Source organism: Pezoporus wallicus, unplaced genomic scaffold (assembly GCF_028554395.1).
Source record: "Pezoporus wallicus isolate ANWC-B61680 ecotype Strahan unplaced genomic scaffold, APGP_CSIRO_Pwel_v1 contig_8188, whole genome shotgun sequence".
Classification (NCBI taxonomy): domain Eukaryota; kingdom Metazoa; phylum Chordata; class Aves; order Psittaciformes; family Psittacidae; genus Pezoporus; species Pezoporus wallicus.
Window position 1 is genome coordinate 1,227,792 of NW_026640104.1, and position 13,053 is coordinate 1,240,844.

At 38.7% G+C, this 13,053-nt stretch overlaps 1 protein-coding gene across 1 annotated transcript; it reads right to left on the bottom strand.

Annotated features, from left to right (window-relative positions):
- Window positions 1-1,900: 1,900 nt before the first annotated feature.
- On the bottom strand, window positions 1,901-10,214 carry BUB3 (BUB3 mitotic checkpoint protein). Its single transcript, XM_057417341.1, has 6 exons — window positions 9,986-10,214; window positions 8,827-8,896; window positions 7,350-7,501; window positions 4,168-4,326; window positions 2,695-2,872; window positions 1,901-2,121 (listed from the first exon to the last, which is right to left on the bottom strand). The coding sequence occupies exons 1-6, from the start codon at window positions 10,178-10,180 to the stop codon at window positions 1,901-1,903; spliced, it is 975 nt and encodes a 324-aa protein (XP_057273324.1). The 5' UTR covers window positions 10,181-10,214.
- Window positions 10,215-13,053: the final 2,839 nt, after the last annotated feature.

Below are 13,053 nucleotides of genomic sequence, written 5' to 3' on the forward strand. Positions count from 1 at the left end.
TAGAAAGACTGCTTTCACTTTTATCAGGATACTGTTTTTGACAAGTTTTCTTCACATAATGTGGCATCATTTTAATGCATTTAAGAATGCATTGTGCAGAAATGCTGATTCAAATTAATAAGCAAAAAGATCACTCTGAAATAACTATTAGTCTTCTGTCCTAAGTAACTTATGTTTAGAACCAGAGATGTAACATTAATAAGGTACCGTAACATTAAAATCTACACATCATTCTTAGTGCCCCAAGGCTGGCACAAGCAACTTGTACATGTCAGAAAAGCATATAAACCTTGTTAATGTTTTCAGAAATTCATTTAAAGATAGAAACAGGTCCAAAAAGATGCCTGTCTAAATGCATTGCAATTACGTTACAATTATTTTCCAAATACACAGATATGCTCTGTCTTTTCTCAGCTCATTACTGACTCAAACAATTTGCCCTTCTGGGATCAATTGTTTGCTAATAAATAATTGCTTACAGTCCCAAAATGATATTAAGGAGTATTCTTATTAGTTTTCCTTCTACAGCCTAATAAGATTCAAAACTAGCTGATTCCCAAGAGTCTAACCTTAACCTTGCTGTATTTAACAGCCCAGGAAATGATGAACCATCTGCTGCAGAAAATAATGGAGGGCCAAGAGGAAATATTGTTTAATTGTAGATTAACCTCCTCCTTCATTCTGCCCATCTCCACAGGGCAGAATGAAGCATCTACAGAATTAGCAACCATAACTAGCAATGAACAAAAATAACTGAAAGCAGCTCTCACTACTACAAGCAGCAGTGAGTATTCTTTTACCACCTTTTTTAAACCCTCCTAAATGTAATAAGTGCAATCTGATTTTAAAAATAAAAGTGAATTACCAGCTTTGGATTTTTTTTATTACTTGTGGAAGACCCAGAAATAAATCCTGAATTAATTCTGGTTTATTTTTCCACCAGTATCAAGATCAGTGTAAAACAAACATCTCCTAAGTGAGAAACAGTGGATTTATTCTTCTGCAATTTCCACCTCACATCTCCACAGCCATAAAATGGCTGCTCCAAAGCTACATACTTTAAGGGAGGAAGGCAAGGCCTTGAGGTTTTAAACTCAAGAACTTTTATCATATGCCTATTTGTGTAGCCATTTAGATACTAAATAATGGAGACAACCAGATAAAGTGTAAGACGGTTTGAGTAGTAGCAATTAAAAGAAAAAGCAGTTGACAAACCACAATGAATTTGAAAATAAAACCTGCTCCTGTGCTAGCATAATTAAGAGTAGTGCAATTCTGCACCGTCAGGGCAATTTTTCCATGTAACATTCATGCCAAAGCAAGCTCCACAGAAATCTTTTACCCCCATCAATCACTTTGCCCCATTTTGACAGCAACAATGATAGAGAAGTGTGTTATCAGAGGGTTACAGCAAACTCCATTAAAAGGGAACTGAAAAAGCTTCTCCTTGATTTTACACAGCCTTTCTAGAACAATATCTAGATTCACTTCTAACTGTGAGAGCTAGGTGCATGCTTGGTGCGTAAAGATCCCATTAATTCTAAGTTTTAAATCTCCAAACAGAGTGACATTTACTCAAATAAATTATTCTTGAATTCTTCCCTTAATTCTTGCAGCAATGAGCTAGCAATAACTCCACAGCTTCATATAATAGCACCTATTCAAAAAGGATAAGAGTTTGACATTCTTCTCCTGCTAAACAACTAGGCACAATTTTATCCATCAGCCGTCTATCAACCTACGGATATTGAAAGCTTGGGCGAACAAGATAAAAATCAAAACTAACCCTACTGTCAAGCTGCACTATCTCCTGGCATCAATAATGCTATTCATGAATTTAGGAAAATTAATAAATCTTGGGATGAATGCTCAGAAAGTCTCAAATACAGGTGAAGCATACTCACTTTGGTTTTGTTTCTGCATCTGTCACTTGGCGAATATAGATACCATCTTCAGGATGTTCAATGTCATCCATTTCATACATATATGAAGAAGCTATTGCAAGGGTAGTTCCATCATTGCTGAAGGCAAGCGATGCGATGCTTGTGGGATACCGATGGAACTGACACAGACGCTTTTTATTAAAGGGATCCCAAATATTTACAAATCCATCGGAGCCTCCTGAAATTTAAGTTTTTAAGAACGGTTAATTAGAGCTGGCAACACTGAAAAGACACAGCAAAAATAAAAGACGGGAAAGAAAACTACCCGAATTACTTTGTCAGTAAAAACACAGGGTTATACAGAGTTGCATAATTCAGCAAAGAGCACAAGTATTTCTCAAAATCTCTGCTAAAGCCATTGACTCTCAAAGCATCAAATCTTTTAAAAACCCGGCTCACTGCCAGAAACGCAATTTAAATGATTAGAAAGGAATGACATAGGGAATCCTGGAATGGTTTGAGTTGGAAGGGACCTTAAAGCTCATCCAGTTTCAACCCCTGCCATGGGTAGGGACACCTTCCACTAGAGCAGCTTGCTCCAAGCCCTGTCCAGCCGGGCCTTGAACACTGACTGACAGGGATACGGCAGCCACAGCTTCTCTGGGCACCCTGTACCAGCGCCTCAGCACCCTCACAGGGAAGATCTCATCTGAGTCTTCCCTCTGTCAGTTATATGAAGTAAAGGCTAATCTATTTAAATCAAAACTAAAGGAACTGATACACGTTCCAAAACACTGATTATCTACTTTACCTGTAGCAAATGTGTTGTGGACATTATGGAAAGAAATTGCATTAACTGGATAAATCTGCTCAATGTTGTTTTCCTTCAAACGGTGACATTTGAATGCATATTTCTTCTTCTGAATTTCTGGACTTGGATCCAAGTATTCCACAGCAACACGACCTTCAATAGAACTTAAAACATAACCCTAAAACCAAATCGGATATGCACATGTTAGTAGTTTACAACTGGAAAAGAAATTGCAATCCAATTTATCTTATACCCTTTACATTCAATAGATGAAACAAAAAGCCTTAGATTGTGTAGGGCCAGAAACTGTTACCACAAATCAATGGCATCAGCACCATAGTTTTAAGCTGACAGCAAGACCTTTTAATTACCCTTCAGGTCCAAACACAAAGCTGATTTGAGGGGACGAAAATGTTAAAGAGTTAACAACTCTGTATTTGCCCACCTATTCCCCAAGGCTTCAATATCTGAAATATGAGAGATCCTCATGGGACTGTTTCAGAATTATATTACATTCAAATTAGTTCAGAGCTTTATACTAGCAACTAAACACTCAAGTTGAAATAGTATTTTCAGTGAAACTTGATTATAAGTGGTGTTCACTTATCCAGTTCATTACAGTCCTGACTTAAGAGCAACCTGAGATGCTTTTATTATAACTTCTGAGTTAAGCCCATAATAGATCTTTTCAGAAATAGGATTGTAATGATATCTAGCTATAGCAAGGTTCTTTAAAATCCATAATACCATACAATCTGGACGATCAGCTTGTTTCACTATAACTAGAGCTGAAAAGGGACAAAGCATTCATGCCAGTTCAGGAACAAGTAACTAAGTCTCACAATTCCTGTACTATCACTATGTACACAGGAAAAATCCCTTTCCAAATTAGTTTGCCAGAAAAAGCTAATCTTCCTTCACTTCAGAAATACCACTGATACACTGTGTTAACCTACACAGTATGATCACCTCAACTGTACAACTCCAGGTAATGTATCCCAGGTTTGTGAGTGCATGACAGACTCGGAGTTAAAGGAAAAAGACATAAAAGACATTCATATAATCTGAACCCTGCTCCTGCCTGCTGAAGAACCTGGGACTACAACACATAAAGGCTGCTGAGCAAACCAATTCTGTTTTCCTCTCTGCTACTGCAACTTTGTGGAGGTTTTGGGGTTTTCTTAACTGCATGTTGGCATTGTGATGCATGAAGTTATTCTTAAAAAGGAGACAAAACTGAGGGGAAAAAAAAAAACAAAACCTAATATGCTGGTAAGTCAGTGACAAACACTCCTGAACTGCACTACTACAAAGAGTCAACTTCGAAGCCTCAACACTGTTTATTTTCCCCTCCTACAAAACTTCTGAAGACCAGAATTTGTTTCAAAAGAAAGATGGAGAAGAGTTGACAGACAAACCACTATTTCTACTAAAGAATATTCAGAAGTGTGATTACTGCCATGCTCCCCATACCTGCTTATTAGGAAACGCTCTGATACAGCGGGTCTGGTATTTCAGACTTGATTCTCTTCGCTGCTGAACATAACCCATGTTCCTCAAATCCCACACCAGCACTCTCCGACCTGCAGTGCCCACGATTAGCCTATCTCCAGACACAGAAAGCGTGTAGACCTTTAAAAAACAAATTAAAACATTTAACATTAGGCCTGAATATCCATTGTTCTTCCAACAATATAAAATGGCAGCAATATGGAATAACAAAACAGCTACACAATGAAGTCAATAGCTATAGAATTCCTTTTAGCTTTAATTTATAACTCAGTTTTGGGATACACAATCGTAGTGTGCAGCTGGTTAGTGAGAAGACATTGATGTAGCATTTCAACAGCTCACTCTTAATTCTGGACCCTAGCACATAACTGAGACATCAAGCCCAGTGCAGCCCCAATAACAATATATATAATGATTATATATATAGCAATAATAATATGTATATGCAGTTGTGTAATTCTAAAATCCAAGCACATTTGTTCAGTTACCAGTCTCCAGATCTCAGCAATGTCTAAATTATCTTCACATATTGTTTCCCTTCTGCTGGTATTACCCATGATCTAAATGCTACATGTGCACAGAAGTATTTGTTAAATTCAAAAGGGACATCAGTAGCATTCAAGTTTTCCTCCAAAATTATTTCAATTGTTAAATGTATTGGATATTTCAAGGCAAGAGGAAAACAGAAGAAATAAGAGGGAAATGCATGGATATTGCAATTCATTTTTGCTTGGTATGCTCGTTTTGTGTTCCCTGCTATCAGTGCATGATCCTGAAGTTTTCCTACAATACCACATCACACATTTTCTTCTCCGAATTATGTGGTTTTCCTTTTTAAAGAAAATACTTCAAGTTGAACTCTATGTTAATAAAGGGAAATAAATTGCCAAAAAAGCATTAAAAAAAAAAAACTCTCAGTGCTTTGTATACTTTGACAAAAGTGAACCTGAAAGCAGCAATATGCTTTGCATCATTAAAAGAGACCACAACTCAGAATTTCAACTCCACTCCAAAAACTGGCTCAGAGGTTCTAACTTTCATGTGTCAAATTTCTCATTAAAATATTCAGCATATAAATTGTTCTGTTTCCAAATATTACTTGGGGTGCTGTTAATCTGGAAACACATTAAAAAAAGGAAAAGGAAAAAAAAGGTTCAGTCAAAACCTCCGTGCTATCAAATTAATTACAAATTGATGATACACAAACAAGACAGAATCCAGCTGCCTATTGCTGGAGAACTGCTAACAAGAGCAAACTGCAAGAATGAGCTTTGAAAAAGTGAGCTAATGCAGCTCAGTACATAGGAAACAAATCCTGGATATACCTCAGAATCAAAAGTGTAAGAGATCTGGTACCCTGCCAAGAGGATTCAATTTACTTTTGGCATTTGCTCGTACAATTTCACTCAAGCACCTAGTTTCACTTTCTGGTTCTCTGACAAAGCCTGGTAAAGCTGTTTGGTTCAGGTAAGTCTGCACTGAAATATTAGATCAAACAACTTTTCACTTGCTATAAACATTTCTGGAGAGATTATTTTTAAGAAGTTAATTTCTAATAAAATCTAAGCATACGGGTGTCTTTGTGTGTGGGTATATGTACATATAGAGACAGAAAAAGCCTTCCTTTACCAATTAGCACTCACTCAGCATGCATTCTCACTCTAAAATGTGATTACTGAACTTCCACCTTCAGATTGAGGTCTTCAGATGGGAAATGTCTTTAATGTTCACACAAGAGTTAATTAAAATTTCTCATGATGCCAACTGCCATGAAAAGGGCAAGAAAACTTTGATCCAACAGCAGTTACACACTAACAAAACAGTTTTTCAAGTCTCCCCTATTACTGATACAATTATTAATAGTTTGTGATCAATTTTTACACTTTTGCATACATGTATAGCAATAAAGGCATAAGGAACATTAAATATCTTAAGTCTTCTTTACAAACTGATGTCACACCTGTACAGTAAGTATTCTTTTTCCACACACACAAGCATAAATCACATGAAACCATTGTCATGCAGCTGGGTAGGTGTACACATTCATCAAAAGCAGTATTAAAACAATGACATAATGAACCTGGCTGAACCAATAAGCAGCTTGATTCACTGGGGCTGTCCATTATATGATATTCTGTCAGCAATTTATCACAGTTCTTTACATGCTATATCCACCTATAAATCAAAACCTAGAAATAATGCAATTACTTTCTTCTGAACAAAGGTCTTGCCAGAAGTAGATTCAGCTATGCTGTAACAAAAGTAAGAGCTATTTAGATGCAATAGGCAACATAATGATGGCTCGTAATTATGACTTGACAGTATGATGTAACAGGGCAAAATGAGATTTATAAAAGGTATAGGCACAAAATCCTGTGTAAAATCATCCAGCAGCCCAGCCTGTGTTTAGGAGCCTATGAAAAGAACAGAAATTACTGTTCTGTAATTCTTCCAGTGACACCAACGTAAGCAGCATAAAGATTAACACACCATATAACCATCAGAAATAGCTTAAGACATCACATTTTCCCTTTTTTCTCTTGATCTCCCATTAGCACAGAGGATTTAAGTATTAGGAAGAAGTCTGAATTTACAGACACTAGTACAATGACAGGTAAATTACAATAAAAGCAATTCTGTTCAGTCTTTTAATACAAGTAAAAAAAAAAAAACACCAAAAATATTATTTCAGGCAACATAAAAAGCCTCCTACTGTATCTCTACACACATGTCAAAGCAATCAGACCTTGTAACTGCCAGGATCTGCTATATCAAAGTCTCAACATTTAAGGAAATCAATGATGCATATTACAATTAAGACAAATGTTAACATCAATGTCACATGCTGGTTTTGTTCAGTTTTCCTTCCTCTAGTTTGTTTTAAATCATAAGCATTTGGTCTACCACAAGCACTAAGAATTAAGCTACACTCTCCTATTGATGAAAGCGCAAAGCCTCAACCTAAAAAAAAAAAAAAAAATCACAATATGTTCTGAATATCAATATTTTAAAAGGCAACGTTTTCACAGTTTAAAAAGCATTAAACCTATCTTTCAAATTCAATTCAGTTTATGACAGTGCCCAGTATGGTGATGTTGAATCAGGCACTGGATGTATTATTTAATACAGTATCCAGTACATACCTTTTCCGGTTGCGAGAAGGTTCCTGCGTTACAAGGAGTTCTGGGATCCCACAGTTTAACTGTTTGATCCCAGCTTCCAGTCACCATGACATTCACTTCTGGGCAATACTCAACACACCTGATAGGAGCATCATGGGCACCAACAAGGTTTTCTGTAAGAAAACACAATATATTTTAACTTTACTGGCTTACAAACAGTAAGAATGCGTTGAATAAAGAATAAGAAGGACGCGCTACTGCAGTATGAATGAACTATTTTCTGACATTCCCATGGGTGTATTTATATGCCAGGAGTCCTTTAAGGATAATTCAGTCTTTGGAAACATAACTTCTGCAAAGATCAGGATTATTAAATTGGAACTGGTCTTCTGAGATTATGAGAGAAAGCTAAGAATTTTAGGCAGCCACAGAGAGATCTTCAGAGGTATAAAGAAGCGCTCAGTATCAAATGGCATCACCACCTTTAACACAGAAAGCAACTTGAGCCTGTATGTATGAACATTATGACAAAATAAAGGAATCAATATTACATATTAATATTAACACAAACACTTCCACAAAGTCATCTACAGCAGAATTCATTTGACCTTTTCATAACATCACTGTGTGTACAACCTTGTTGAGCCATGGCTATTGGCTGGTTCTAGTGATCACTTTTGTCTCAGGCTGAGATTCACTTTTCTCTTTAACACACATACAAACACACAAAATAAACCAGCTCCATATTTTGCACCAATGAGGCATTGGTGCTGTTGCTTTTGAGCAAGATATAGTGTAAGGCCATGATGTCTGACAAAGCAAAAGCTTTATATACATTCTGCCATACATATGAAAGATCATTCTTAAATACATCTAAACCACAAACCTTTGAAAAATAACATGCTAAGCTGTACTTCAGCTTAGCTAATTCCCACTAATTGAGATACAGTAACCTAAGGCAGAGCAGGACGATCATCAGAAATTCAACTCAAGGCATCCTACAACAGACATCTACCAAACTTCCAGGCAAACTGCCAAATGCTTCCATGCTTTTAGGAGGTTCTTATTAGGGTCACCAGTTATTCTGCTAGATAAAGACACATGTGAGGTGAAACTCAGTCAGCATGAGGAGTACACAGCTATTTCCTTCCCTTCCATTTTCACCTTCAAATAAGTAAATAAATACACATGTAAAATACATCAATGAATGTCCATCATGGTGAAAGTTTAAACTCTCAGTTTGGCAGCAACATATTCACGCCTTTTGTTAAATGTGTTATAGAAGAGCCTTCAGGTAGACTGAAGTTCTGCATCTCAGCAATCGGAAAGGGCTGCACAGCAAAGGGGACTGCTGAGCACTGACACTTTAAATCCAGATTTAAGCATCTAGTACTTAAATATCCCTCATCTAAAAAAGTGGAAACATATTCTGTTAAGTAAATAAATATGGAACTTAGGCCAGTTGTTGAGACCACTGAGAGAACTCAAATCTGCTTACCTTGGTCCGTGTTTAAATCATGCATCTTCAGTTGCTGATCTAATCCTCCACTCCAGGCATGGGTAGGATCCTATAAAGCAAGAAAGAGCTCACCTTCTGACATGCATTAAGTTTCCCTGGCTGTAATACATTTAATCTTCCAGGCTCACAACAAAAGACTTGCTTTCAGGAGTTTGGGGAAGATGGGAATTCAGACACAAGGTTAAGATCTGGCCCAGATCTAAACAGGCAGGATACAGAAGCTTTGCAAAATGTTTAAGTAAAGCACTTTGAGCTATATTTTTATTATTTAAAACTAAAAGGCAGTTAAAGGCTACACCAAATTATTTCCATTGTTGTAAAAGCAAAGCACATAATACTTCTCTTTAAACAACTGCCAGCCTAAACCAGTTCCATCTGACTGAAGCATAATCCTCCTAAAACTAATCTAGAAGCCAGATACCATTTGAGAACATGCATATCGATCCACAGCACGACACTATGTGACAAAATGTTCAGTGAAAAAAGGACAAAAATGGGACATTTAAATTGATCCTTAAAACATGCAGTAACACAGCAAGTTACTACAGGACATGTCAGAATACAATGAAAAAAAAAAAAAGCTAGTTGAAACCTTCCAGTACACATGTGACACCAAAAAGGCAAAACAAAAAGTGGCACTAATAAACTTGAAGCATATTTCAAATCCAGTGCATTAAAAACACAGTAATCGGGTATCTGGTATTTGGGAACATGATGCCATGCTCCCAAACAACCAGTATGAGAAGGTGAAAGAGAAGACTAATGGGCTATGGGCACTTATTGGGAATAATGATTTCCAGCTATACACCACCAGTATGACTCTTCGTAAGAAGCATGCACACAATTCACCAGAGCACTGCAGAAACAGCACAAAGCAGCTCAAAATACTTTTGCCTACCACTTCTACCAGGAGTAAATTACTTGTGTGCCTGCACCCTTCACAGGGAATATCTGTATTTAGGACAACATTCATTAAAGAAGAATGGGCAGAAGGTTTTTCTTAAATAAAGAAACAAAACTAGATTTTAGGTGGTATTTCACTATCCCTTTAATTTCAGGCACTGACAATTTCTCAAGTACCTTGGCCACTATAGGTCCATAAAATAATAGTAAATAAAAATCCACCTCCCACACTTACATAAAAAGCACAGTCCAGGACAGCTCCTGTATGCTGATATTTGAGTCTCATGGTGTTGGCAGGAACATCATAGAGCCGGACAGTTGTGTCCCAGGATGAAACAAGCAGAAACTGTGATGTGTTTGGACTAAACTTCACTGATGAAATACCATCATCTGGAGTTTGATTTAGTTTGAACTCGTTTGATCCTGTCATCTGAAGACAATAATGAACAAATACAGTTTTAGTAATAACAAGAACATAATCTAGCAAGTTAGCTTCCTAACTGAGCCATCTTAGAGAGAACTTAGAGCTGAAAAGTTTACCAGCTTTTACACAGAAAAGTTCACAATACCCAGAATTCTGACACACTCTAAAATTCAAGACGCTCATCCCTGTCCAAAACCTCAATAAATTCCTCCTCGCACACTTTTCAAATTTAAATATCAACTATAACGTGGAACAATAATACACTTTTTGTACTGTTATCTCTAAGCTTATATATTTTTACTTACAAATGTATTTTTCCCCACTCTGTGTGTGGCTGTATTTTTATTAAGTAAATATCAGTTACTGTAAGTATCAAGAAGTTAACAAAAAAAAAAAAGAAAAACAACAAAAACAAACCAAAACCCACACATGCAGGTAAAAAGGAATGAATCCAATCTGAAAACAAAAAAAAAGAAGTTGATTTGTTCCTGATCTGTTATAACCATCGGACTCGCAAAAAAATGGAACTGGATCATCTTTTAATAGGTCTGGGCTTTCTGCAATTTCCCTATCCTTTGGCTTCCATAAGTGTTGTAAAATATTTGCAATGAAACAGCTCTAAGATTTTTTTTTCCTCTAAAAAAAAAAGGAGGTCAGATAAGAAAGGAACAATTGAATGCCAACTCAATGATTGTATGACTCACTTCAGAGGACTGCTTAACTTCTGTATGTAAAAATTCAAAAGAAAGCAGAGGCTAAAACCAGCAAATTTCAGTTGGGAAAGCAGTGCAAACCTTACAGACCCTCTGAAAGAAGGAGCTGTACCTGACATATACAGTGCCAAAAGCACCAGAACTTTTTAAGGCTTCAGAAAGTCTTAAAAGCACATTTCCTTTTAGCTAAAACAAAAAGAGAAGTAAATTGGCTCAGATTTTCGGTAACACTGTCACTCCTGAATCTGTACATGTAACTGCAGAGGCAAGATTAGATCTCTGAGAATAAGTCAAGAGAGAAAGAACAGATGAACTAGGAGAAAGCTCAAGCTGAGTGCAGTTTTTCTAATTCAGCACTTGTCAGTAACTAAGCAATCAAGTTGTATAATAATGTGAGCACTACACATTCTTACACCTGAGAAAATCCTTAAGTGGGAACTTTAGGACATGTTTTCTTAGATATCCTTCAGAGAAACAAAACCACTATGTAAACACGAAGTTTTTTTCTACTATTTAAACATGAACTCTTAAGACTAGCAAATAAAATCATCTTTCTTAAACCCTTTTCAGCTCTGTTTTGGGATACCTGGGCAAAAAACAGGCTTGAGAATTTGCCACGCATTTCTATATGAATACTACAGAGAATTCAGCTGCACCTTCATCAACAGTGAAGTGTACCACAGTGAGTGTTTCATAGGGATGTACAACACCACAACCTCCAAAGGAATTCAGAACAACTACAAGGCATGCTAACTGCCTTGTCTCCTTGTGGCAGAAAGCTAAAATGACAAAGAGGAGTACAACAGCAAAGAACCACCTTAAAAGCAATCAACAAACAGCACTCCAGGAGGTAAAGTTACTTATGTCAGAAACCTGGAAGAGCCTCACAAAGGTAATTTTAATACAGGAAAAAAAAGAATATAAATATCAGGATGTAAGCACATCCTAGCTTTTACATGTGTTACCAACAAAAGAGAGAAAATATTAAACAACGAAGTCTGCACAGTTCCACAAATGCAACCGCCTCACAGTCAGGACTGCTGAACATTAACTGCTCAGGCCCACCTCAAACAACAAAGTCCTGTTAAAATGTTCAAGCACCACAAGAGATAACTCATTTAAAAAAACTCATTACAAGGAAGAAACTGCTAAAACTGTGATGCTGACTTAACTACGTGATGCACTTTTACAATTCCATCATAGAATCACAAAACGGTTTGGACTGGAAAGGACCTTAAGATCACCCAGTTCGAGCCCCCTGCCATGGGCAGGGACACCTCACAGTAAACCCTGCCACCCAAGGCTCTGTTCAACCTGGCCTTGAACACTGACAGGGATGGAGCATTCACAACTTCTTTGGGCAACCCATTCCAGTACCTCACACCCTCACAGTAAAGAACTTCTTTGTTTCTAACCTGAACCCATTACCCCTTGTCCTATCACTACAGTCATTCCCAAAAGCTCACTTTTTACCAACACAGATGAAATCGGTGCTATTATAACTCTTCAACATACACCCAGCCTCCCCACAGTCAGCTAAGCGGTGAGCCTCTCGAACAAAGCAGGCCGCCCTGCTGAAAGCCTCAGGGCGAGCAGCCTGTACTCTGACGAAGAAGAAACCATTAAAAGTACCGTCTTCATCCTGCAAGGGGTTCCTCTCGCCGCTCCACGCACCGTCAAGGAAAACCTCTCTCACTGCAGCCGCCGCGGACTGCGGAAGCACGGAGGAGTCAGAAACACAGCGGCTCTCGCACTCCGGTCCCGGAGAACTACGCCAGGATGCGGGAGATGCTACGGCGGGAGGGAAGAGAGTCAGAGGAGAGCCCAGGAACCGAGGGAGGGCCGAGGACAGCCGCGGGAAGGCCGCAGCACCCGGGGCGGCTGAGGGGAGGCAGCAGCCGTCCCTAGGCCGAGGAGCCCGCTCCGCCTATCCCCGAACGGAGGTCTCCGCACCCCGCCCGCCGCGGTCAGAGGCTGAGGGTCCCGGTCCCGGTCCCGGTCCCGGTCCCGGTCCCGGTCCCGGTCCCGGTCCCGGTCCCGGTCCCGGTCCCGGTCCCGGTCCCGGTCCCGGTGGGGAGCGCGGCCTCACCTCAGCGTTCCGCCCGGGCCGCGCGCCTCCGGCCTACCCACCAACCGCCGCCGCTGCCCACTGCGCACGCGCGCTCC

Coding starts and splice junctions, on each gene's coding strand:
- BUB3 (XM_057417341.1), bottom strand. CDS start 10,180: ATGACAGGATCAAACGAGTTCAAACTAAATCAAACTCCAGATGATGGT. Junction 8,897..9,985: donor TCCTGGACTGTGCTTTTTAT/GTAAGTGTGGGA, acceptor CTTGCTTTATAG/GATCCTACCCATGCCTGGAG. Junction 4,327..7,349: donor CCTTCTCGCAACCGGAAAAG/GTATGTACTGGA, acceptor TGTTTTTTAAAG/GTCTACACGCTTTCTGTGTC.